This window comes from Accipiter gentilis, chromosome 16, assembly GCF_929443795.1.
Source record: "Accipiter gentilis chromosome 16, bAccGen1.1, whole genome shotgun sequence".
NCBI classification, from domain to species: Eukaryota; Metazoa; Chordata; class Aves; order Accipitriformes; family Accipitridae; genus Astur; species Astur gentilis.
Genome location: NC_064895.1, coordinates 27,190,045 through 27,216,007, shown reverse-complemented (window position 1 = coordinate 27,216,007; position 25,963 = coordinate 27,190,045). Strand labels below are relative to the sequence as shown.

At 50.2% G+C, this 25,963-nt stretch overlaps 2 protein-coding genes across 6 annotated transcripts; one reads left to right on the top strand and one right to left on the bottom strand.

Annotated features, from left to right (window-relative positions):
* The first annotated feature begins 1,293 nt into the window (after positions 1-1,293).
* Positions 1,294-4,374, top strand: LOC126046429 (gallinacin-2-like). Its single transcript, XM_049818797.1, is given in 4 exon segments — positions 1,294-1,382; positions 2,614-2,692; positions 3,368-3,492; positions 4,210-4,374. Coding segments are annotated over 3 exon segments (348 nt in total). The 5' UTR covers positions 1,294-1,382; positions 2,614-2,634.
* Positions 4,375-8,874: 4,500 nt separating this feature from the next.
* Positions 8,875-20,659, bottom strand: LOC126046613 (uncharacterized). 5 transcript variants are annotated; one of them, XM_049819268.1, is made up of 4 exons: positions 19,722-20,659; positions 18,026-18,160; positions 17,841-17,921; positions 17,623-17,733 (listed from the first exon to the last, which is right to left on the bottom strand). In XM_049819268.1, the coding sequence occupies exons 1-2, from the start codon at positions 20,642-20,644 to the stop codon at positions 18,112-18,114; spliced, it is 972 nt and encodes a 323-aa protein (XP_049675225.1). In that variant the 5' UTR covers positions 20,645-20,659; the 3' UTR covers positions 17,623-17,733; positions 17,841-17,921; positions 18,026-18,111. The 5 variants fall into 5 exon arrangements, with proteins under 5 accessions (XP_049675224.1, XP_049675226.1, XP_049675223.1 ...); XM_049819267.1 differs by lacking the exon at positions 17,623-17,733 and adding an exon at positions 8,875-8,884 and having other exon boundaries at positions 17,841-18,160; XM_049819269.1 differs by lacking the exons at positions 17,623-17,733; positions 17,841-17,921 and adding an exon at positions 9,997-10,014.
* Positions 20,660-25,963: the final 5,304 nt, after the last annotated feature.

Below are 25,963 nucleotides of genomic sequence, written 5' to 3'. Positions count from 1 at the left end.
ATTGGAGTACCTTCAGAATACCTCTGGTGCTTCTGATTCACTTTCCTCCTACAGAATCCAGCTTGCACACGTGAAAACCCCTCTGCAAACTGAACCAGCATGAAGTCACAGAGGACCATCAGGGGGTTACTTCAAAACTGCACTAATAAAATTGTAAACTTCACTGTAGGTACTGCTCTAGAAATGTCAGTATTCACTTGTGGACAAAAAGGCAAGGCAAATGTTAGGAATTGAGGGTAAAAAAGGAGCTGAAAACAAAAGAATAAATATGATCAGGCACTATCCAAGATGTTTTTTGGACATTACATGCAATTCTAGCCAGTTCATTCCCAAAAGGGTGTAATAGATAATAAGTAAGATAAATGTACAACAGGAATGATCCACTGAAATACTTGGATCCATCTGAAGACTTATCTGATAGATGTGGTTGACAGAATCCCCCTTTTCATTGTGGGAAAATAGGCAGACAAGGGACAGTGTAAGAAAAGACCACAGCATCATTAGTGATGTAGAGAGGTAAAAATGGAATATTTATTTACTACTTGCCATGACAGAAAAAGCAGAGATGATCAGCTGGCAGACTGAGAGCAGAGAAGCAAAAAATGAATGCTCACCTAAGGCATAATATGTTTGTGGAATTATCAGCTGAAGGTCCTGTGGAGGCCAGAAGTACAAGAAGATCAGCCAGAGTCATGGAAAAATGCTCAATCAGGAGCAATGAAGCCTGAGGGTCCAGAGACAGACTCTGGCACTGGATTTCCCTAAACTAAAGTATTTTCCATCGGCTGGAAGGGTGAAAAAGGGTGAGTGCATTTTATGCTCTTTACTTAGGCATACTTAGTGGCCACTGACCACTAAGCCAATGGACATTTGGTTTAGTTTCATATGTCCATTCCGTGTTCTTACATTCTGTATTTATGGAGCAGAAGATGAACCAACTGGGAGTGCAGAGAAGCACACTGATGTCTTGTATTGCAAGGGATTATGTTGCTCCTAAGCAGGAACAGTTCAACGTATGTCCCAAGATGTTTGACACATACCACGGTGGCATAACGTATCTTACACAAACTGGAGTGTCACAAGAGATATTGCATGAAAAACCTGGGATCTTCCAAAAGAAAAGTTTCAATAGGTTCAGGGAGAAACCCTGCTTTTTCACCGGGAAATGAAAAGCATCCTGATTCTGGTTGGATTAGAAGTCACCCCAAAAAATGGGTAATTTTTTGATTGGCTCAATGTGTACTGGCTGAGAAGAGAAAGCAGTTGTCACTCCCCTTAGGAAACATGTTATAAAAGAAGTTATCAGCCCCACAGCCAAAGCCCTCTGGAGGGAAGGGACCAAGAGCAGGTCTTGTTTGGCTGCTGGGCTCACCTGATACCTGGTAACTTCTCAGTTTTTTTCAGTCTTTCTTTCAATGTCTGCTGTTGTCTTTTCCTCAAAAAACCCACCCCAAAACCGAACACCCAAACCTCTGCATTATTAACCTAAATTTGTAGGTTACTAAAAAAGCTTAGTCTAAGTTTTCCAGAAATTGCACAGGTTGAATAAGTAGTCAAATGTGTGCTAATAGCTAGACTATTTTGATAAAAATACTGCTTACTAACTCCTAGGAAAAAAAATCTGTCTGGGTCAGATTACTTTAGAGAAGTCTGTGGTCCAGAGAAACTGGTGGTGTCTACAGTGGAAACCAGTATATATTTTTTTATCTATGTCTCTATTTTAAGAACTTTATTTCATTTTCAGAATTGTTAACTTTGCTTACTTTTTTTTTTCCTGATATTTTCAAACATATAGAAATTTGTGTAAACTTCTAATACTAATTTCAAAGCTGGTTTGGGCCACCATCTACCATTCTGTTTGCAGAAATAGGACATTTTGGCACAATCTCGTTTCCCTTCCTTGCTTAAGAGAACATAATTTGTGACAGATCAGAAGATTTTCTAATGCCAAGATATATGACATTAACTACCTCTTCTTTACCCATAAGCTCCCTTCTAGGCTATCTTATCCTATTTTGCTGATATTAGTTCAATTATTAACTCTTTCAATGAAGGCATTACATGTTTGGGTTTTAAATCCCTTTTGTCAAATGGGAACTGATTTGGTTGTACACTTCCATTCTAGAACTGCTGCCTGTAGGCTAAGACTGAAGATTTTGAGCAAGTTGATTTTAGCTGTTATTTCTTGATAAAACCTAACATTGCAAAATGAACATTTTTCCCTGAAGTTTCTAAGTTTGACTGTACAATCACCTCATTTTGCTTAGTATTGTTTATTTATTAGATAAAACATTTAACTACAAATAAACTCATGATTGCATTTTGGCTAAGGACTATTTGCAAAATGTGAAAGAAAACCAAGCAATCAAGCTATTGAAATAACTTAATGATTGCAAACCCTGAAAGCATGTTGCCCATATACATTTACTTTTTCCCAGATAATGCTCACACAGCAGGCATGATGTCATATAGGTCTTACTGGTTATTTTTGAAAGTTTGAAGAAAAAGGCAATATAAATGCCATTTCAATTAACACAGTATTTGTATGGTTCAGAAGACTGTAGATCCCAGGGACTGTCTCTCATGTATCTTTCTTGGTCCTTTTCCCTGCAGTGACACAGCAAATCCGTAGTCATGAAGATCCTTTACCTGCTCTTTTCTCTCGTCTTCTTGGCACTCCAGGTTTCTCCAGGTAGGATGGAAAAAAAAGATGCTAGAAGGGGATTTTTGTGCACCTGAAGTAAACTTCCCAGCACATCTTAACCACTACTGGTTAAAATTGCTAGAAAACGCGTGGCAGTTAGTCAAATAGCTAAGTGCCTGTGCTCCCCTATGAAAACTCTTTCAAAGGTGGAGAAATGACGACTACTGAAGAAAAGTGATTTCTCACTTCTGGTGTCTTCCTAAAAGGATTGTGCTAAACGCTCTGGTGCTAGACACCTGAGACGGTGCCTGTGGTGGCCATGATCTTTGGATAACAGCACACTCAGCAGTGCATATGCAGATGACAATAAAGCCTGGTGAACTGTTTTCGGATAGGAGCCAGTATTAAAGCCTCTGGACCTGTGACCCTTTTCCCTAAGGTAATGGATAATGAGTCACGAGGTCTGTATCATTCTCCACCTGGATTTAAGGCCATCCATTTAGATGCACTGTGAGCTAAAGATCCCACCTCTGCAAGGTGGAGACCTGCTTTGTAATCTCACCTCTTACATGGCCTTTCAACATGGCCAAATCTGGGCAACAGTCCTTAAGGCAAGTTGGTGGTGAAGGAAGCTCAATGAATGGGAAAGCCCGCTGGCATTACGACTTGCATTGCCCTGCCCTGCAGAACGAGAAGGAAGGAAATATTTTGTTATTGTTGCAGGTTTGTCTTCACCCCGGCGGGACATGTTATTTTGTAGAAAAGGAACCTGTCACTTTGGAGGATGTCCCGTCCATCTAGTTAAAGTTGGAAGATGCTTTGGGTTCCGCTCCTGCTGCAAATGGTGAGTTTGACATTCACCAAGGCTTATCTGCACTATGAGCAGACAAATCTATTTTGCCTGTGTCCTTAAACCTAAGGTGCTATTGAATGATCAGATTAGATATAAGGCATAAATCCATTATGCCATGGGGACAGTCAAGTTCTGAAGTAGGTTGAGCTCCACGGTGCTCTTTCTCCTGAGATGTGCACCATGATCTGCCCCAGCAAGAAGGATAAAGTACAGTTGGAGATGCCAGCCTTGTGCTGTCCCATCCCTGTTTGACCCCTTTACAGCTCCTACGCCAGAGCAAAACATCAGGGTTTGGTATTTACAGAACTGGGCTGCCAGGCTGTACAAGGAACAGAGGGGAATTCAGTTAGGCTGCAAGGGTGAACACAGATCTCTGAGTGCCAGCAACTGCGTGCAAAAAGTACAACGGTGTTGTAAAAAGAAATTATCATATGAAAGGTAGCCTTCTGTTTTCACTCGGGAATGAATGCATTCACCCCAATATCAAGGGATATCCATTTAATTCCCTGCTTTTCCTGAGGCAATAAGAAAACAGTCTTCTTATTCACAGGTATGAGTGCACAGGGCTGTCCCAGCATGAGTACACATGACATTGGGTATTTTGGAAAGTATTTATAGCCAGGAGGAAAATATGCATGGACTAAGAGTAAGTGGGGGGGGGGGAATACAAATGGAAAGAGAATCTGAATCTTTTTTTTTTCTCTTTGTGCAGGCCATGGGATGTATAAAACCTTCATGGATTGTGCATTCAAGAGTGATGAAAATTTCTTCTAAACCTAGGAATTTGCTTTGAATCCCTTTATTGCTAAAACCACCGGATCCTGCTACAAAGTCTCATGTGCCTTTAATTTTTAATCCAAAAAGCTTTATGATGTAGAGTAAATCTAAATGTATTCTGCATTGCTTTTCCCCCTTTTGAATAAATTGTTGTTGTTTAGCATTCACATCACTGAAACATGGGTATCTGTTGCATGGACTGAGGGCCATGAACCTACCTGGGTTTTGACACACAAATGCCAGCGGGCAACAATTTACAGTGCCAACAGCTCCTTAATTTGAGTTTTTCTGAGACATAGAGCTGTCCAGGGCTGGACAGACATGGACTGAAGACCTTACCCTCCAGTACCAAGAGACAGGGTGGCTGGAAGAACTCAGCTTCCCTTTGCGGGAATGTGTTCAAATGCCCAAATCCTTTTTTTCTTACTATGTAGAAATCTTTTCTTGGGGAAAGAGAAATAGAAATAGCTTAACACCCAGACACCCGCCATCCATTAAAATTATGTTTCATATGTTGTTATGTGAGACTCAATGTTCTGGCTTCTGGAAGATGCCCATGAGCATCCCAGGAAAGATGTAGACCTATTTTCTTTTTTTAAAATAATGCAATAGTTTATGCTAGTTCTTTTCTCTCCAGAAGTTATTTGCCCTGTAATTTCACAGCAATAGATATAAGTTTTGCTTTTTTTCCCCACCTGTCCCTCTGAGAGGATGCATAAAAGATAATAGCTGGAGAACATCAAGGTGACATCTCGAAGGGGTCCCATGGATCAGATGGGTAGTCCTGCAGGGAGTGAGCAGGGTGTCTTCTCCTCGCCACCCATCTGGAGGCAACCTGAGGCTAGACTGGCTTCTCTCTGCCAAAGGGCTGACCTCACCCTTTCTACAAAATGCTTCCATGCTTATGATCCACCTGTGGGTAAATATGTGTGTATGTCCATGAACATGTATGTTCATAAGAAGTTACTCTGGTTGTTCTGGACTTCTCTTTCCAAGGGGGCCACCTTCAGCCATCGCCAACTTGCCAGCTGGGTATGCAGCACTTGGCAGAGATGCTAGGCTTCTGTTTGTTGACCTTTGCTTCCATCATGTTTCATTGGGTAACTTAATCCAGCTCTCACTTGCTGGCTCTATGCTGACTCTTTATTTTTCCAGAACGCACCACAGTTAAAAAAAGTGTTTGCAACTTTGTCTTCAGGGAGATCGCTTGGCAGCAAAACTCTACCAGTGGTGGAGTTATGGAGGAGAAGGCTCAGAAGAGGTTTTCATTTTCTGCCTTACGCAAAAAGCAGACTCATACATATCATCAAGAAGTACAACACAGAGATATGATTACTTCCCATCTTGACAAAGCTGAACATCCCTCCTAGGGAAAGCCTCAGGCCATGGGACCCCCGAGTCCAGGGGTCTTCTCTCAGGAGACATCCAGGGAATGTCCTGTGCTCACCCCATGCCTGTCAGAGGTTTAACTGTCTGTTTTCAAAGCCAGGATTCACATGGAGATGCTGCATGGCCTTGAGCAACAGTGCCGCATGAGAAAGAGTTGTGATAAGCAGGATTCTCCCAAACACCACTTGAGAACTGCTTTTCAGCTTAATTTTTTTTTTCCCTGGCTCTTGCTTGAGCTATTTGCCAGATTTGATCCTGGCTGTAGACCTTGCTGACCTGCCTACCTGGTTTAAATCTGGAGCTGCCTCATTGCTGTGAAGCCAGACTTCCCTGGTGGAACAGCCTGGACTCACCGCTACCTGACAAGTATTTTGGTCACACGCAGACCTGCGCACAGACAAACATACGTGTTCACCTGCAGCTGCAGCACAGCTTTGTGTGTTGGTTTGTAGAAGGGCTGAGGTTTAGTGCCTGATAGCAGAGAGCAGCAGGGCTGGTCTCATATGGTCTCCAGACAGGAAAAGGGGATGACCCATCCTGTTTCTTCCCTGGAAACTGGGAAATTTTAAGATACAGGCTACCCTCAGCAAGGTTGCAGATGACACCAAACTGGGAGGAGTGGCTGATACACCTGGGGGCTGTGTTGCCACCCAGAGAGACCTCGACAGGCTGGGGAAATGGGTTGACAGGAACTTCATGAAGTTCAACATGGAGAAGTGCAATGTCCTGCACCTGGGGAGGAACAAACCCACGCACCAATATGTACTGGGGACATATATATATGTTGAAAAGCAGCTTTGCAGGAAAGGACCTAGGTATCCTGGTGGACAGCAGGTTGAACATAAGCCAGCAACGGGCCCTTGAGGCAAAGAAGGCTATCCTGAAGGTATCCTGGGCTGCATCAGACCGAGTATTGCCAGCAGGATAAGGAAGGTGACCCTTCCCCTCTACTCAGCGCTGGTGAGGCCAAACCTGGAGTGGTGTGTCCAGTTCTGGGCTCCCCAGTCCAAAAGAGACATGGACATACTGGAGAGAGTCCAACGAAGGGCCCCCAAGATGATGAAGGAACTGGAGCATCTCTCCCGTGAGGAAAGGCTGGGAGAGCTGGGACTGTTTTGCCTGGAGAAGAAAAGGCTCAGAGAGGGGATCTTACTAATGTGTACAAATACCTGACGGGAGGGTGCAAAGAGGACAGAGCCAGGCTCTTTTCAGCGGTCCCGGTGGACCAGAGGCCATGGGCACGCACTGAAATGCAGGAGGTTCCCTCTGAACATCAGGAAAAACTTTTTTACTGTGAAGGCGACCGAGCGCTGGCACAGGTCACCCAGGGAAATTGTGGAGTCTCCGTCCTTGGAGATCTTCAAAAGCCGTCTGGACATGGTCCTGGGCAACCAGCTACCAGTGGACCTGCTTGAGCAGGGGACTGGACCAGATGACCTCCAGAGGTCCCTTCCACCCTCAACCAGTCTGTGATTCCGTGATTCTGTGAAACTATGTCTTTATTGAAGCTGGGAAAAGAAACCTCTGCCCAGACGACACCGGCTCCATGGTGGGATGTCTCCAGCCCGCCAGCACCCGGGCACCCAGCAGCAGCAGCGCTTCCACTCCTGCTGTCACACCACCTGGGGACGGCAGAGGCAGGGAGGGCAGAGGACAACGGGAGATGGTTCCAGGAGCCAGAAGCGAGGGGCACGTCCTGCTTGGAAAGTCCAGGGATTCATTACTATTTCCTGCATTAAAAAAGCACAATATGTGGTGACCAAGATTTATTTCTTATGTTCCTTTTCTGCCTTCCTCCTCTCTGCCACTTCTATTAGAAGGATCTGTAAGGAATTACTGGACAACCCCACCTCAGATAAACTCCAGTCCTTATTGCAGATGGCTTGGACCTGTACTTTCCTTAGTGGTTGCAACCTTGGACCCAAGGGTCTTCAGAAACCTCAAGGACATGGTCCTGTGCCCCACACTACACAAAGATCAAACTTTACTTTCCAACAGCATGGGGAAATCTTCATGAAAGCCCCCAACCTGGTCTCATGGGGCTGAGGGGGACTGGGAAGATGCTGGCTGAATTTGGGCTTCTTCAGCCCCACACAGGGCAGGTTCAAGCAGCGTTACCAAGGGACTTTAACGCTCCTTCCTTGGCCTCTGCCTCTCAACATGAGTGCAGAAGGGTGTTATCCAGCAGCGTGGTTGTAAAGAGAACAAAAGATCTATTTCAGCCAAAAAAGCAGAGGGCCAGTTCCCGAACATTTCACTTCAGAACTTACCTTTTGCAGCAAACCATAAAGGCTGAACACCTTCCAAAGAAGTGATTAGGATGATAGCATGTCAAAAAACTACAGAATCCCCCTTCTTGCTTACACTGACTTTCATTTCCTGGAGTCAGAGATACACCTGTACAGAGAAACAATTGAAAGGAAAAGATAATTTGGGAGAATATTCTGTAATTGCAAGAAGGGCTGGCACCCCACTAGGATTTCAACTCATTTTGTGGGCCCAATATTAAAAAGACCTTCAATAGCAGGTGAACTACCTTGAAGTACTATCAGCTAAAGCCCTGAGGCACAGGTATCCCTGCCTGTTTGTGGTACAAAGGAATATTTTCCATCCTCCCACTGTCCCTGCAGAAGGAGCAGCTCCTCCATAAAGCCTTGGCTAGCTCATCCAGCCTGGCGTAGAGAGCTTTGATATCTCAGAATCACACATATCTAGAGGTCCTCAGAAGGTGCTAAATATCTGTGATTAAACAAGAGACTTTCCCATTCATTTTTTAGGTGAGCAGTGTAGGCTGCATAGGCTGATTGCAATGGGAACTCATCTGGAGACACCCCACAGAGGAACAGCTAAATGCCCAGGCTGGAGCCCAGTGCTCAATCCCTCCCTAACCCACAGAAGGAACCAAACTCTTATTCTTGGATGGCTTTCTCCACACCAGCCCCTCTACTCTCAGACGAAGCAGCATTGTAAGAGTATCCTTTGGTATATCCCATTGCATGACTTTTCATGCTGGAGCAAAGCCACAAAACCATTCCTTTGAGTAGCTCTAAAAAAATACGGTTGCTTCCTGGGACATGGAAGACCCCACAGATGGGGGTTCACACCTCACTCATCACCCCTCTTCCCCTCTCACCTGCAGCACCCTGGACCAGCAGGAGGAAGAAGGGGAAGAGCAGGTACAGGTTCTTCATGGCTGATGCCTGGCCCAGGTCTTCACGGGGCTGCAGAGGGGGACACCAAGCCAACAAGGGCATGGGACACCCCAGGCAGTGCAGAAGCCTGGGTACAGTGGTATACCAAACTGCAGATGCGTTATCCTGAACAAAAGACAATGGTGTTGTCTGTAACCTATTCACAAGAACAACAGCTACCTATGCAATTTCGTGAGTAGCCTAACGAATAGTTCAGGAAGTTTCAGGCAAGGCAGTACCTAAACACATATTTTTCAGTTATCTTCCTTATGCTTTCTCCCAAGCACAGACTGTAGATCTTATGTCTGGTGATTTAGGCTGTTTGAAGTAAAAAAGCAGCTGGTGCTATTTAGAGAATGCAGTCAGTAAACTTACCTTTGGAAATACCTTGGGCCTTACACAGGGCACACTTGTCTCTAAAACAGACTAGGGAGACATAATCAAAGATATAGACTAGGTATGCTTTCAAATATGCTCATCATATGAGTTATGCCTAGTGGCTGTGCTCTCTTGCTTCTGCATCTCTTTACCAAAGGCCAAAGTAGAGAAGGTTTGCATGCTTTGGAGATGCTTGTGCCAATGCTGAATGCAAAAGCAATAGTAAAGCTAAGGTCATGAAGAGATTCTGTGCAGCAGCTCACCAGTTAGGAGAAAGAGGGGAGAGAAGTATCTCAGCGACCAAAAATATCAGGAAAACACAACTTTTCAAGTTAACTGAAGGATGAAAGAATGGAAATTCTCTGTACTGCTGCATGTGAAGTGGTTCATCCCTTTAAGTTATAAAGTTCCCATTTCCCCAGACTACAAGATCCCGGTGTCCCTCTTCAAACACGACAGAAACTTTCCAGTCTCTCCTGTGCTGGGGAAACCCTGGATCCAGCTTCAGCAGGTTCCAAGCTCTAATGGGGAGGAATTCGTAATGTCAATTTACTTTTTTCCCTAGAATGCTCAGATGACATTATTATGTGAACAGATACATCCAACAGTTTGTCATTTAGATGGTTCCTCTATGATGGGACTTGAAGAGAGAGACTGAATGGGTGGCCAACCTGAAAGAGACCCCATAGTTACTTGCCTGACAAGGGAAGGTCTTGGTCTTCAGGCAGCAACAAACATGCCAGGAACCACTTGCGTCCAGGTGCCCTCGGGTCCGAGGACTACTGTTTCAGGCAAAACACCCTGGGTTTATAGCATTGCTGGTGGGTGGGACATGTGCTTAGTCCTGCCGACACATCTCCCCTTGGCCAATCAGCAAGTGACCCATCTTCGTGGGGGTGGTGGGGTTGCACCTTCTCCCTCTCTGAGGCAACGGGAGAGGCTGAGGTACCTCCCGGGGGCTGTTGCAGTTTTCACCGTTATCCTCATGCAACACATCTTGTGACACCCCGCTGCACAGCGGGCACGTGGGCTTGGTGTGAACTGCCTGGAATTCGCCTGGTACAGACGGTAGCGACCAGACTCAAAAAGGCCAATAACGCTTCCCACCCTGTCTCCACCAATCTGACAACTTAATCAGCTAGCATGGGAGGTGCAAGCAGATGAGGAGTATTCTAAAAATTCTCACCTTTCAGCATTATAAGAAGAATAGAAAGGATTCAGGGTCACTAGCTGCTCACATACTCATGTGTGCACGGACACATGTGTATTTAACTATACAAGGCAGAGGTCTGCACTTGCAGAAAGGTTGAGGCCACTGGCTGTTGAGGAGAACAGTTTTGGAATCCCAGTTTATTTGAGGCAGGCAGAGGGGAGAAGACACCCTGCTTTCTCCCTGCTGCACTACACTTCTGGACATTTCCAGGTTGTGGTCCCTGGCACCCACTGCAGATGTCACCTTGAGGAGGAGCTGAAGACCCAGCATGGGAGACCTACTTCCCTCCAAGGCCTGTAAAGGTCTCCTTGGGGGCTGACTGTGGGATCAGGCCCCTCCCGGAGGGATGTGGCAGGGACAGAGGCTGTGGGGCTGGTACAGGGGTTGGTGCTGTGAAGCTGGCAGCAGGGAGGGAGCTGAGAGGGGACTGCTCTGCAATGCTCACCCCACTGCAGATGGGGGACATGGGGCTGCCAGAGACGAGGGACGCCCGTGGCCGGCAGCACCAGGACAGGGCTCCCGCTTCCCAGGAGGGACCATCCGCAGAGCAGCTTCATCACACCCACAGCAAACACCCTGCCCCAGCATCCCCCAACCGACCACCCCCCCGGAGAGAGCAGGCGCAGCGCACCCCGCGTCCCAAGGAAACAGCCACACGGCCCACCCGCTGCAATGCCAAACTGCTCATCTTTATTCAAGCCAGGAAAAGCAGCCTCTGCCCAGACGACACCGGCTCCATGGTGGGATGTCTCCAGCCCACCAGCACCCGGGCACCCAGCAGCAGCAGCGCTTCCACTCCTGCTGTCACACCACCTGGGGACGGCAGAGGCAGGGAGGGCAGAGGACAACGGGAGATGGTTCCAGGAGCCAGAAGCGAGGGGCACGTCCTGCTTGTAGAGTTCAGGGTCTCAACCCCAGATCCTGTACGAAGAAAGCAGACAAGCCCATCAGTTGTTGTGACTTACTTTTCCCTTCCTCCCACTCTCTCCCATGACCCCTGCAATGACAAGTGCAGGGAGTTAAGACTCAGCCTCACAGAGGTAACCTCCAGTCATTACAGTTTTCTTGGAGCTGTGCTCTCCTTAGTGGTGGCAGCCTTGACTCCAAGGCTCTTCAGAGACATCAGGAGGAGGATCCTGTGCCTAACACTCTACAAGGGACATCCTTCTCACTCGGACAACACGTCTGAGCTTTCCATATTCCCAATGGGCAAGCCCTGTGGGACTGAAGGAGAGTTGGGAGGCACTGACTGACCGCGGGCTCCTTCAGCCCCACAGCAGGCAGGTCCAAACCCACAAAGGCTTTTCCCGTCTTTCCCTGGCTTGTGCCTCTGAGCATGAATGCATGAAGCTGTGAACGAGGAGCTGGCTTGAAAAGCAATAATAACTATATCAATAGGAGTAAACCGTTTCCAGAACTTACCTTTTGCAGCAGTGCCTGAATGTTGAACAAAGTCCCACAAATTTATAGCCGAAAGGGCACCTCCCAAACATACAGAATCCCTTTTGTTGACTGCATTTTTTTTCACTTCCTGCTGCTGTGGAAGATCATGCACAGAGAAACAGTTAAAATTATAATCTGGGAGAGCAGTGTGTGCTTGCAGAAAGGATGAGGCTTCCCATGCATTTCAGGCCAATATATGGGCTCACCTTCAACCTCACCATAGCTGTGTCTTCAAAAGCAATGTGTCTCACCTAGGACTCTTTCACATCAATGGGGCTGCACACAAGAGCAGACACTGAGAATGACCAGCGTGAGGTTGAGGAAGAACCATGCTGCCTTCCCAGCTCCATGTCCAGCCCAGCTGCATGTCTATCACGGCCTGGACCAGCAGAGCTGGCAAGCGGGGCGTTCCTCACATCCCACATCCCTGTCCTGGCTGTGCCCACCCCCTTTGAGTGACCTCTGATGGAAAGCCCTTGCCCAGCCCTTGCCGGGGTCATGGGTCAGCACAACAGTGCTTTGGGACACTCAGGTTCGATGCTACTGGACAACATGGCCAGTGTAGCCTGGAAAGGTCTAAGCTAAAGACCTGGTGTCTGGCTGTCTCTGGCCATTGGTGTGCAGAAGGCTGTGCCATGGCCTCCAGCCACCCTCTAAATTGTTCACCTCCACTAGAACATCTCAGCTAGGTCAGACAGCACTGGGATGGCTTGGAAGTCTAAGAGCCAGACATATCGAAGAGTCCCCAAACTGTGCTACATACCATGGTCAGACAACTCTGCCCCCAGGTGTCCACATTTTGGACAACTAGGATGGTCTGCGTAGGCTTGCACCTACAGTGACTTCAATGGTAGCTCATCCGGAGACACCCCCGCCCCCAGAGCGGCAGCAGATAACAGGGCTGGGAGCCCAGAGCTGAATCCCACCCTCGCCCACGGAAGCAGCCAAGCCTTTTCTTTGGGCTGGATTCTTCCACAGCCAGTGCAAGTGGTAAGAGCTGTAAACGCACCCAAATGTATGCCATTGCACGGCTTTTCACATAGGAGCTCTACGACAACCTCAGAACCATTCCCCTTCTAGTCTCTGATAAAGGTGGTCACTTCCCAGGACATGGAGGACCCCACTGATGGGGGTTCACACCTCACCCCATCACCCCTCTTCCCCTCTCACCTGCAGCACTCTGGACCAACAGGAGGAAGAAGGGGAAGAGCAGGTACTGGATCCGCATGGCTGATGCCTGTCCTGAGGCTTCACGGGGCTGCAGAGGGGAAACACCAAAACTCCTGGAGATGATAGCACACAGTAATATGCCAGATTGCAGAGGGGCTATCTCAAGTAACAGAAGATGGTGTCTTCTGTGGCCTGTTCCCAAGGCTGTCTGCCAGATATGGTCCTTTTGGATATCCTGGGAGCAGCTGGGGAGTATTGGTCTGCTGGGCAATTCAGCTGATGTTTTTCCATCCTCTTATTTTTTGCTTTGTATTTTCTTAAAGGACACATGGGAGAAATAATGCCTGACTATTGCACTTTTAAGGAAAACAGCATTCAAAGACATGTAGAAAAAGCAATTGAATGTTTTCCCTTGGAAGCTGTTCTCCCTCAGGCCTTATGCATCCAGCACTTATCTCTCAAGGAGAACTAAATAGGTTTCTGGAGAGACACAGCCAAGGGTGAGACAAGGCAGGCTTCCAAATGGAGTTACCAGAGCAGACACACTGCTAGTGCATTTGGGCTCACACTTCTACCTCTCCCTACCCAAGGGCCAAAGCAGAGAAGGTTTGCACCTCAGGAGGTGCTCCTGCCAACACTCAATGCAATGCCAGTAGTCAAACCGGGGTCAAGAATTGAACCAGGTTGTAGAGTTGAGGGAAATGCATGTACCTGGAGACGGCCAGCACTTGGGGAGGGAGGCCCCTGGTGACCAGTGTGGTCAGTACAAAGCAACCTTCCAAGTTAAGGTAAGCCTGAAAGGATGGCAAATCTCTATACTGCTGCTTGAATAGCATCTCCCTACTTTGTCCAGGACAGTCCCCATGTGCCCCAGAGCATGAGGTCCCAGGGACCTTCCTCAAACCTCAAGGTGCATTTCCAGTCCCAGCTGTAGTCAGGAAATGCAGTTTCACTTTCAGCAAACTCTAGACTCTGATAATCACTGACTTATACAGACAATTAGTGCTTTTGCTCAGAAAGCTCAGATGGCCTCGTTATACGCATGCATACTTCCAACAGTCTGTCGTTTAGAAAGTTTCAGGAGCTGAACAGAAGCTGAATGGGCAGCTGTGCAGAAAGAGACCCCGCAGTTACCTACCTGAGGAAGGTCTTGGTCTTCAGGCAGTAACAAACCCAACAGGAACCACTTGTGTCCAGGTGCCCTTGGGTCCAAGGAGTACTGTTTTAGCCAAAACACCCTGGGTTTATAGCATTGCTGGTGGGTGGGACATGTGCTTAGTCCTGCCGACACATCTCCCCTTGGCCAATCAGGAAGTGACCCACCTTCGTGGGGGTGGTGGGGTTGCACCTTCTCCCTCTCTGAGGCAACGGGAGAGGCTGAGGTACCTCCTGGGGGCTGTTGCAGTTTTCACCGTTATCCTCATGCAACACGTCTTGTGACACCCCGCTGCACAGCGGGCACGTGGGCTTGGCGTGAACTGCCTGGGACGGACAAAGCAGACCGGTTGGCGCAGGGAACAGTAGCAAAGAGGAAAAGGTTTCCTTCTCTGTGTCCTTTCATTTCATTGATGATATAAATGATCGGCTAGCGCGTGATTTGCGAGAGCAAGCTTTACCTCTCATTTTACTTCAAGAGGTTTTTCTGGGTACTTTGGAAGTATCGTATTAACTGCTGCAGGAGTACACCTGTATGAGCTGATGAACGCACAGAAACGTGCCCATCTCTCAGCTCACTCCCTCCGTGGCAGTCGTCCTACACGTGGCAGAGAACAGAGAAGGGAATCTATTCCAGATAAGAGGCAGTCTTTCTCTTTTTCTTCCTCTATCCCTTGCTCTCCACTCTGTCCACACTCTGAAAGTCATGAGGTGAGTGTCCACAAGACCATCAGGCTGGTTAAAGACGTTCTCGGCCAAGAAGCCCCTGGGGCAGTGGAACAGGTTTGCGCTGCAGAGCTGAAGGGTGCTGGTGGTGACTGCTGCAGGCTCGACAGAGTGCGAGGTGAGCACACCCGGAGGAAAGGCCACAGCAGGCAGGGATGATCTGAACACCCCTCACCAAACTCCTCAGCTCAGGAAAGCCATGGCAGTGAAGGCTTTGCCTTCTTGGAATGGAAGGCCTTCACCAAAAGAGCCAGGATCACTAGTTGCTCCCCTACGCACACGTGCATGGACACACACACGTACTAAACCACTCAGGGAACCTAAAGCATGAGGTTTGCTTTTGCAGGCAGGTAGTGGTCGCAGCCTCCGATGGAGCAGAGCATTGTCATCCCAGATTGCTTTCAGGTGCTCAGAGAGGAGAAGACACCCTGCTCACTCCCTGTGGGACTACACATGTGGACATTTCCAGGCCATAGTCAATGGGACCCTTTTCACAGGTCACTTGGAGCAGGAGCAGCATGGCCTCCTCCTCATCCTGCCTGGTGGGACGGGGTGTGGAGCAGCACAATTCCCACACAGCTCACAGCGAGGGCTGCAGTATGCTGGAGCAGGACAAGGAGGAGCAGCAGGGCCTTCAAGAGAGGTCGGGTGGGCAGCCCTGGCCATGCCCACCCAAGGGACGGACACACCACCCAGCACAGCCCTGCACGGGAGGCCGGAGCTGCCAGGGATGAGGGACGCCCGTGGCCGGCAGCACCAGGACAGGGCTCCCGCTTCCCAGGAGGGACCATCTGTGGAGCAGCTTGATCACACCCACAGCAAACACCCTGCCCCAGCATCCCCCAACCGACCACCCCCCCCCGGAGAGAGCAGGCGCAGCGCACCCCGCGTCCCAAGGAAACAGCCACACGGCCCACCCGCTGCAATGCCAAACTGCTCATCTTTATTCAAGCCAGGAAAAGCAGCCTCTGCCCAGACGACACCGGCTCCATGGTGGGATGTCTCCAGCCCACCAGCACCCGGGCACCCAGCAGCAGCAGCGCTTCCACTCCTGCTGTCACACCACCTGGGGACGGCAGAGGCAGGGAGGGCAGAGGACAACGGGAGATGGTTCCAGGAGCCAGAAGCGAGGGGCACGTCCTGCTTGTAGAGTTCAGGGTCTCAAACCCAGATACTGTACAAAGAAAGCAGACAAGCCCATCAGTTGTTGTGACTTATTTTTCCCCTCCTCCCACTCTCTCCCGTCTCGGCTGTGGTGAGAAGCAAGTCTACGGTGCAAGAGAATCAGGCTCAGTGGAGCTGAAGTTTAGTCCTTATTGCAGACAGTTTGGACCCGTGTTCTGTTAGCGTTGGCAGCCCTGACTCCAAGTCTATGCAGATGTAGCAAAACCAGGATCAAGTCCTTGATACCATCCAAGGACAGTGAATGCTTCGCTCTTTGCTAGCACAGGAGAGCCCTCTGCAAAGCCTGAGTAAGTCCCATGGGACTGAGGGGGAGTGGGGAGCTGCTGGCTGACCTTGGGCTCCTTCAGCCCCACAGCAGGCAGGTCCAAACCCACAAAGGCCTTTGCCTTCTTTCTTGGGCCTCTGCCACAAACCATGAATGCAGGAAAGTATTTACCAGGCAATGGCTAAAAAGAAATTTTTAGCGGATATTTCTGAGGACAAAGGAGGAAAGCCTTTCCTCAGCCAGGAATCTAGATCTTACATTCTGCAGCATACGTGAGATCTTGTACATCTTCCAAGAGGTGTTGAAGGGTAGCGGCACCTCCCAAGAATGCAGTGTCCCCCTCGTCGTCTGCACTGGAATGGGTCTCCTGTTTCCATGTGGAGTGATACATGCAAAACAATCAAGGTGATATTCTGAGAGAGCAGTGTGTTGTTGCAGAAAGGCTGACATTCCCCCTGCATTTCAGGGCAGTACATGGGCTCATCTTCAACCTCAACATAGCTGCGTCTTCAGCAGCAACGCATCTCACCTTAGGAGGACTCTTTCAGACTAAAGCGGGTGCGCGCAAGAGCAGACACTGGGAAGGACCAGCGTGAGGCTGGGGAAGAGCCGTGCTGGCCCCCCGCAGCTGAGTGTCCACCAGTGTCTGCACCAGCAGAGCTGGCAAGCGGGGCACTCCTCCCATCCACATCCCTGTCCCGGCTGTGCCCTGCCTTCCAGTGACCTCTCATGGAAAACCCTTGCCCGGCCCTTGCAGGGAGCGTGGCTTGGGACAGTGAGGTTCTGGGACACTCAGCTGAGACACGACTAGACAAGACGGGACCGCTGTGTGCCCCACGCAACCCACGGAGCCAACGAGCCCCTGGGGCTCCCTCTCAACACTACTCAGGGCAAAAGATCGTGCAGAGACACCCAAAGGGGACCAGCTGGGTGCAGGGTTGGAGCCTGAAACCAAACCCCTTCCTGACCCACAGGAGATGCCAGGCTTCTACTTCCAGGGGCTCTCTCCACCCCCAGTCCATGTCCTCTCGGAAGGGCACTCAGAAAACGCCTTTTCATCAGTCCCCCCCCTGGCCTTTGCCTCACTCCAACTAACGTGGTCACTTCAGGGGACATGGGAAGTCCCACTGATGGGGGTTGACACCTCAGCCCATCTCCCCTCTTACCTGCAGCACTCTGGAGCAAGAGGAGGAAGAAGGGGAAGAGCAGGTACAGGATCTTCATGGCTGACGCCTATCCCGGGTCTTCACGGGGCTGCAGAGGGAGACACCAAGGCACTAAGGACACAGAGGATCCCAGCGGTGCAGAAGCCTGAACCCTGTGGTATATCGAACTACAGAGGGGCTGTCTCCAACCAAAGTAGATGATGTTTAGATGACTCTAGGGTGATGGCACTTGAACAGAGAAGCTGAATGGGCAGCTGTGCAGAAAGAGACCCCGCAGTTACCTACCTGAGGAAGGTCTTGGTCTTCAGGCAGTAACAAACCCAACAGGAACCACTTGTGTCCAGGTGCCCTCGGGTCCGAGGACTACTGTTTCAGGCAAAACACCCTGGGTTTATAGCATTGCTGGTGGGTGGGACATGTGCTTATTCCTGCCGACACATCTCCCCTTGGCCAATCAGCAAGTGACCCACCTTCGTGGGGGTGGTGGGGTTGCACCTTATCCCTCTCTGAGGGGGCTGTTGCCTCCTGGGGGCAGTTGCAGTTTTCACCATTATCCTCATGCATCACAGCAGGCACACGGGCTGCGGTGGCTCAGCACGAACTGCCTGGGATGGACAAAGCAGACTGGTTGGTATAGACACCAGTAGCAACCAGTCCCATAAAAGGATAAAATATTTATTTCTTCCTTTCCTTTCAGTTTACTTAGTAAGCAGGTAGTGTGTGACATGCATGATCATGTGAAATATTTTACTTTTCTCTCCTTTTAACATTACAAGAACAGTTTCATCCTTGTCAAGGTGATTTGCTTTAGACATGCCAAGAAGTGACAAACATGAGGTTACCTTTCTGATGGCTACTCAGATAAACAGACAGTGAAGAGAGGAAAAATGTTTGTGTGAGATGACAGCTCACCTAATTCTGTCTGAATTCACTCACTTAGTTGAATTACAACTCCTGGTATTGTTGCAATACAGCTCCTGATATTGTTGTTCCTAGTACAAAACCCACAAATGTGGTTCAATAGAAGAAAGTCTCTGTGTAGAGCTATGCAGACTAAGGGATTCTGCTGAATGAAGCTGAATAGGACTTATTAGGTGTTGGAGGTGTGAACCTGATCAAGAGACTTTGTGGTTATATAGGAATTATGTCACGCTTCAGAAAGGTAAAGATCAAGGTGGGTCATGGAGGAACAGGCCATGAAAAACAAAGAGTAGCAAGGGATGAAAGGGGCCAGGATCATGTAAGCAGGTCAATATGCTTCTCTGGCCATGCCCTACAACTGATCACCGTAATCTGTCCTATATTCCTAGTAAACTTTATTTCTAACTAATTTTTCTATAAACAATCTGTCTATGGTGTGTCTGCATGGTTGTGCACGCCTCTAGCATACTTCAAGCCAGAGCACTGGGTATGGGAGAGAGCATCAAGCGCGCTGGTCCGGTGCCCAGAGAGAGCAAAGCTCTGGGATTCGGATCCTGGAGAGACAAAGGCTCTTGAGGTTGGATACATCAGAGACCAAGGGTCTGGTGCCATCTCTCAGAGAGATGCATGATGGGGATTTCCCCAGCAGCAATCCATAGAAGGAGGATTGGGTGTCTGTGGTGGTATCTTTGCAGGTGTAAAGGTCCTGGGAGCATCCTCACTCCTGGAGGTTTGGTACCAGGCTCAGGACCAGTCCAGGGCCAGCCGAGGGCCACTGTTTATGGTGTGGAGAGGGCTTCTAGCCCCCACTGCAGGGAGGCCATGACTGAGGCCAACCCCTGCCCAGTGGAGCTGCTTTGAGCAAGACATCTTGTGCTAGACCCTCACCAGAGCTTCAGCTTAGCCCTGCTGATCCAGACCTGATCCTTGACCCACGGCTGACATCCCAGCCTGCCTTTGGCCCGTGCCCACAAAGGTACCCAATGCCCCAGGCTGAGGCTGCTCCCAGCCCCACATGGACTGCCTTCCTCCCTGCCTGGGGGCAATGGAATGACCCCTGTCCTGCCAGCCCCCATAGGGACTGCCCCACGGCAGTGCAGGGGCTACCCCCATGGCCCGCCCGAGCTGAGCATCGTTGATCTGCCCCAAGGTTCACTCACGATGCTGACCCACAGCCTGGTCATGGGCTCCTAACCGAAGCCCCCAGCCCAGCCCCAGGTCTTGAGCCCTCCGCACAGCACTGACCCCCAACTCAATCCCAAGCTCCTGAGTGGTCCCCTGGTCCGGCCACTGGTTTCTGTTTCCTCAGGGACAGGATGACTTCCAGCCTCCCCACCGCGGCTACTGCTGGACCTCACAATATCCTCCTGATGTGATGCACCCAAGTCCCACAGCTGGGCATGGACCCAAGGCCACCAGCGTGCCATGTCCTGTGAAATAGCCCCATGGGGACTTCTGACCTGCCTTGGGACCCAATGGCCAACCAGCAGGCATCCACTGAAGTTAAGAGGTTCATAGCAAACCCCCCAACCCTGCCCCTGGATTTGGGGTGCAGGGATGCCCTTGCTGAGAGGGCAGGCTGGTGTTGGGGTCCCTGCAGGTCCCGTCCCCCCCCCCACGGAGGGGATGCTGCTGTAGCTCAGAGCCAACCTGGAGAGGGGATAGGTGAGGGTGGGTTGAGTGTGTTTTTGTGGGTCCATGCCTATCGGGAATTCATCCGATCTTCTGTGCCCTTCCCTGCACACAGAGAAAAGAGATGCACGCCTGCATGTCGCTCCATAAGGACACACACACACACACACACACACATCCCTTGGCAGTGGGAATGCAAACCACCCTGTATTCAGGACATCGGGGTAAGGGATTCCCGCAGGACCACGGTCTGGCTGTCCAGGGTTGCCACCATTCCCGGCAGTGTGTGGTGCCTCCACGAAGCATCGCCCCGACCACGCTGTGAGGGCACGGGCCGGTCTCAGGGGGCTGCTCGGAGATTGGTGCCGGGGAGCCAGGAGCCCATCAGGGATACCATCGTCTGCAAGAGGAAAATTCCGGCAGTGCCTGTCCCAACCAGGGCAGCAGTGAGGGCTCAGGGTTGTCCCCGTGCCCTTGGGCTGCATATTCCCCCCTCTTTCTCCAACAGCCTCACCTCTAACCCCAACAGAAAGCATCCTCAGCCCTTCGGGCAGCCCTGAACCTACCTCCGACAGCAGAAGTCTTGCTCAGAGCAAATGCCAACGCGACCGATCCCCGGCGGGCACGACCCGTGAGAGCAGAAGCCCCCACGGCGCTCACAGTCCTGGGGTGATCCTCGAGCAAGGGACAGCCCTGCAGAGTATGGAAAGAGGAGACCTTCGGCGTGGTCCTGCCAAGATGCTGAGCGCAGCCCCTGGTCTCCGCGTGGCCAGCATTAGCCCACCCCTGAGAGTCCCCTGCCACGAACGGCCGGGCAGACGTCTGAAGCAGAAATCAAGGTGATGTCTATGGTGCTGGGATGGGAGGCACACACTACCATCTCTCATCAGCCTCTGGGAGAGGCTTTCTAACATGTTTGCTGTCTCCCTCCTGGCACAAGGGAGGGCACGGAGGGTGGGAGCAGGATTTGCCTTCCTCTCTCCTCCTCCTCTCCAGCAGGGCTGCTTTGCCCAGTGCTGAAAGGCATGGGCCAGGGTGTACAAAGAAGGTGGCAAATTCTCATCCCTGGAGGGCAAAAGCTTTGTTACAAGGTCCCAGCTGCCGGACCTGCAGCAGGAGCCTTTTCTTAAAGGTATGGGGTGTGACGGACCCCAGGGGAGATGCCACAGCAACCAGAAGTCACATGCGACTCATCATCTCAGCCGGCAAATCCTCCCTACAAAATATTGACAAAGGACAGATCCTCCACGTTCCCCCACATATTTCTTACCTGCTGCTCCCTGGAGCATCAGGAGGAGGAGAGCACAGAGGAGAGGCAAGATCCGCATGGCTGGGAATCACCGCTGGGGTCACAGCTCTGGGGAGAAGAGATAGGAGGCAGAGATGAACGGGAGGGTCCTCCCTGCCTGCGGGTCGTGTAGCACCTGCACCGGGACGGGACCGAGGAGAGGGGACAGCCCGTCCAGGAGAAGATGTGACCACTCACCAGTGGGAGGACACGCTCGACAGCCCGAGGGTAGGAGCCACCCGCAGCCTCTCGGCTCCTGCTAGCAGCAGTTTGGTCCCAGCCAGCTGGTCTCTCCACGTGGCAAAGTGTCCCTTGGGATGGCTGACACCTCAGAAAGTCCAGCCCAAAAGCTCCTTTTCCTGTTTCTCCCCCCGCCAGAGAAAAAGCAGCATCGCTTTCCTCTTCTGACACCTCTGAGAAGGATTCCCAGGCCTCCAGCCCGGGGTCTTGTGTCATCCTGCCTTGCGTAAGGGCCATTCGGCGCGGTGGTTTGCTAGACACCTCTTGGGACACACTGCACCCCTGTTCGTTAGACCTTGGCAAGCAATCTGCTTTCACAACACAAAGGAACTCTGTGTTCTTCCCCCCAAGTGAAGCGTGCTCTTTATGCTTCACTTGAAAATAACTGGGAAGACGCCACATGGGATGACATCTCCGTTCAGCTGGCAATCCCATGAATGACAAGCTTTAATTGTGACTTTGTTGTGTTACGAGTTTGCTGTATGTAACCCTTTGTTGGTTCTCAATGTATCGATGGTGCCATCTTCATATACTTTTTCAGCCTCGTTGAGGATTCATCAAGCATTTGTATACATGTGTGTATAAATATTACAAACATACTCATGCATAATGTATATTCGAGGAGTGGTTGCAAGAATATGCCTTTTATCCCAATGCCTCATCATATTTCACTGCTCTTTCCTGCCTCAGTTTCTCTCCCCAGTGAGGGAAATTGTATAAAGCATTTGGGGGTCTGTCTCCGGGGGGATAGCTTGGCAGCCAAAGCTTCTCTGCCATGGTGGTCGGGAGCAGGGCACTCGGTACAGCTTCTTATTTCATTCACCACCTCAAAACTGAGCTAGTGCATGTGTTGAAGAGCAACAGCACAGCAATTGCCACCTTAACGAAGCTCTGTAAGGAGCCTGACCACCAGATGCAGCTGCTCCCAGTCCATCACCTCCTGCAGTTCTGATGCCATGACAGCTCAGCAGACATAAAAAAATTGGGCCAAGGCCTTTTCCCTTTTTCTGGCTGTAGCTGTAGGATCAGCATGCCACCAGGACAAGTGACAGTCCCTGCCTGTCTGGTGGGGGCTGTGCTGCATGCTTGAGTGTCCTGGTTTCGGTTGGGATAGAGTTCATTTTCTTTTTAGTAGCTGGTATAGTGTTATGTCTGGGGTTCAGTATGAGAAGAATTTTGATAACACACTGATGTTTTCAGTTGTTGCTAAGTAATGTTTAGACTAAGTCCAGGATTTTTCAGCTTCTCATGCCCAGCCAGCAAGAAGGCTGGAGGGGCACAAGGAGTTGGGAAGCAACACAGCCGGGGCAGCTGACCCAAAGTGGCCAAAGGGGTATTCCAGACCATGTGATGTCATGCCCAGTATATGAACTGGGGGACATTGGCCTGGGGGGGGCAGATTGCTGCTCAGGAACTAAGTGGGCATCGGTCAGCAAGTGGTGAGCAATTACATTGTGCATCACTTGTTTAGTATATTCCAATTCTATTATGATTATTATTATTGTCATTGTATTAATATTAATATTATTATCATTTTTATTTTCTTCCTGTCTGTTCTGTTAAACTGTTCTTATCTCAACCCACGAGTTTTACCTTTTTTGTTCTGGTTCTCCCCCCCATCCCACTGTGGGGGGGTGGGAGTGAGTGAGCAGCTGCGTGGTACTTAGTTACCAACTGGGGTTAAACCACGACACTGAGTTTTGGGTTTCCTCTTCTGATGTTCAGAAGAGTACTCGTGATCCTCCCACCTCCCAGGGGCTGGGATTTTGGCAGTGGAGGTTGGCAGCTGGCCCTTTCTTTCTCCCACCTTGTCAAGATGCCAAGTGCCTGTGTGATCCAGCCACTGCAGAAGTGGTGGAAGACAGCCGCTGCACGTTTGGAAGAAGCCATGGACCCAGCAGGCTGGTCCCGGACTTTGCTGGGAGACAGATGTCCTCTTGCAGGGACTCACCTGTGTGTGACACAAGGTTGGGAGCTGTGGAGGGTTCAGGAGGAGGCCACCAGCCATTGCTCTTCCAAGGTACCATCCTGCTTAGCAAAGCAGCTTGCCAGTGCCTGCTGCTGTGCGTAAGGGGACTGAGGTGACACAGCTGGAACAAAAGTGCCTGTCAATACGTACCAAGGGCAGGACTCAGCTGGTCACACGCAGATTTTTGCAGTGATGAAGCAGTTGGGCTAGGCTCTTCACCTCCTGCTCCTTCCACAGCAGACGGAACACAAATCACTTCATCCTCATGGTGATGTCCAAAATAGGCTTGGCGAATCCCATTTTAAAACTCCCTGACCCTGAGGTCAGGCTGAGCTCACAATTCCACATCCTGATCCGTGTTCCTCAGCTCTCTGATGGATGTCAGGCCACACCGAGCAGCCGTCACTGAGCAAAAGTACTATGGAAAAAAATACTATGGAAAAGAGAGCTGCAGACAGTGCTGCTAGCACTGCTGTGCCTCCAGGGAGGTGATGGGAGCTTCTGTCTTCTCCAGTGAAGCTTCATGTGCAAAGAGGGCTGCTGGGGCACTGGGGTGAGCAGATCTCCTATTCTTCACGCCTTTGTGCCACGAAACAGTGCCGTCTCTCAGACCTGCGCAGAGCAGGGCCTTGCTAGAAGAGTGACAGCAGTACCGTTGGGGAATGTAGTAGAGTCCTAGTGGCAAAAACTGTGATTTTGCATGACCAGCCATTCCAGCAAGGGCTTGATGTGTATCTGAAATAAGCTTTAGCTTATTTAGCTGCATACCCTTGCATCTGGTCATGGCATGGACAGGCCCACCCCACCAGTTCTGATGTTATTTGTCTGGTATTTTCTATTCTATCTTCGGCAGCATCTCTACCTCCTCGGAAGAGCTGTCAGATGAGTTCAAACATGCACAGAGTGGTGGGGAGATGGAATTGGGATAAGAAGCAGGGAGGGATGTGCAGCGTGGATCCTAGGGGGTGACGTTTCAGCCTGCGTTTCACTCTAAGCTGGCTCTTGAAGCCATTCCCCAGCGATAAATGCAAGGGCAGCTATTTGTGGCGGTGAGCTAAAAGCGTGATGATACAGTGTTCTGCTTGATGCTGGCTACAGACACTGGATTGTCTCCAGAGCTGAATCTAAAATAACAAGGGCTGAACCCTCTCTGCAAAGTCCTCAGCCCTTGAGCAAAACATCTTGTGCCATTCCAGTTTGTGAAAGAAACACTCACCTACCGTGGATTGTGCAAAACTTCTTAGGACATAAACCGTAAATTGCTGGTTTGGTTCCACTTGGCAACTTCCTCAGGTCTCCATCCAGGGGGATCCCTGCAAGGTGGCCGTTGGCCCAGTTTCCTGCCCTTCACAAGGCTGTGGTTTCAATGGTGGCAGAGTCACTTGCAGAAACATCTGCTTTGAAGGGAGCCCAGATGCTCTGCAACAAACGGCAAGCTCGGGGCTTCGTGTCAGTCCTTTGCATGTAGGCACTTGGGTTGGTTGTTTCCCTTCAAAAGCCAACCATTACTGCTCCCACCTTTGCTGAGCATCCCTGAGTGCTGCCCTTCATGCAGGCCATGGGAGAGCTGAGGTGAGTTCCCACTCAATTTCGGAGATACATGTACTCCCCTTACCCCCAAAGATGTGCCCTAAGAGCAGCTAGCTCGGCCTGACCATGTCTGCTATTAAATTCCCTCTGCTTGTGGGAAGAGGTAGCTGCATCCAGTCTGATGTTTCAGAAAGGTCCTGTGCTGAGCCCCAGGGTTGCTCTGGCACAGTGCTCGTTGGCCTGGGTTCAGTCCCTGGCAATAGCCGGGCAGGACTCAGGAGGCAGCGTGAGCACAGGACAGTTGGGAACAGGCTGAGGTTGTCCTGCTTTGGAGGCTGAGTTTGGCCGTACATGCATGAGCTCTGCCCTGCCAACTAGTCTCAGGGCAGAAAACTATTTACTGGCCACCGAGTGGTAGTCCAAAGGCTGATTTGTCCGCACAAGGATGCTCCTGACCGTGCAAGAGCAGCTGCAGAGACAGGAGCTCACTGAGCAACCTGCACCTTCTGAGTTTTCTAGTAGGGTTCAGGGTAGGAGAGGAGAAACCTTTTGCGAGAGGACATACCTCTTGCAAGAGGAGTGATTGAAGTAGCAGGGATATTGGCCTTTCGTACACCTTGTCTGATTGTCGCAAGCGATGTCGTAGGTCTAATTCCCATCTCCTGATTCGCTACTGCGGCTGATACAAACTTTGCAGGTTTACTCCAAATTTATATCAGCCAAAATAACTAAAGGTAAAACCAGGCTTCAAATTTTAAAGTGGGGTCACCTGCCTCCTTTGTTTTGCTCAGTGTGTCCTTCCTAGTTCCTATAATGAAACAGGATGCT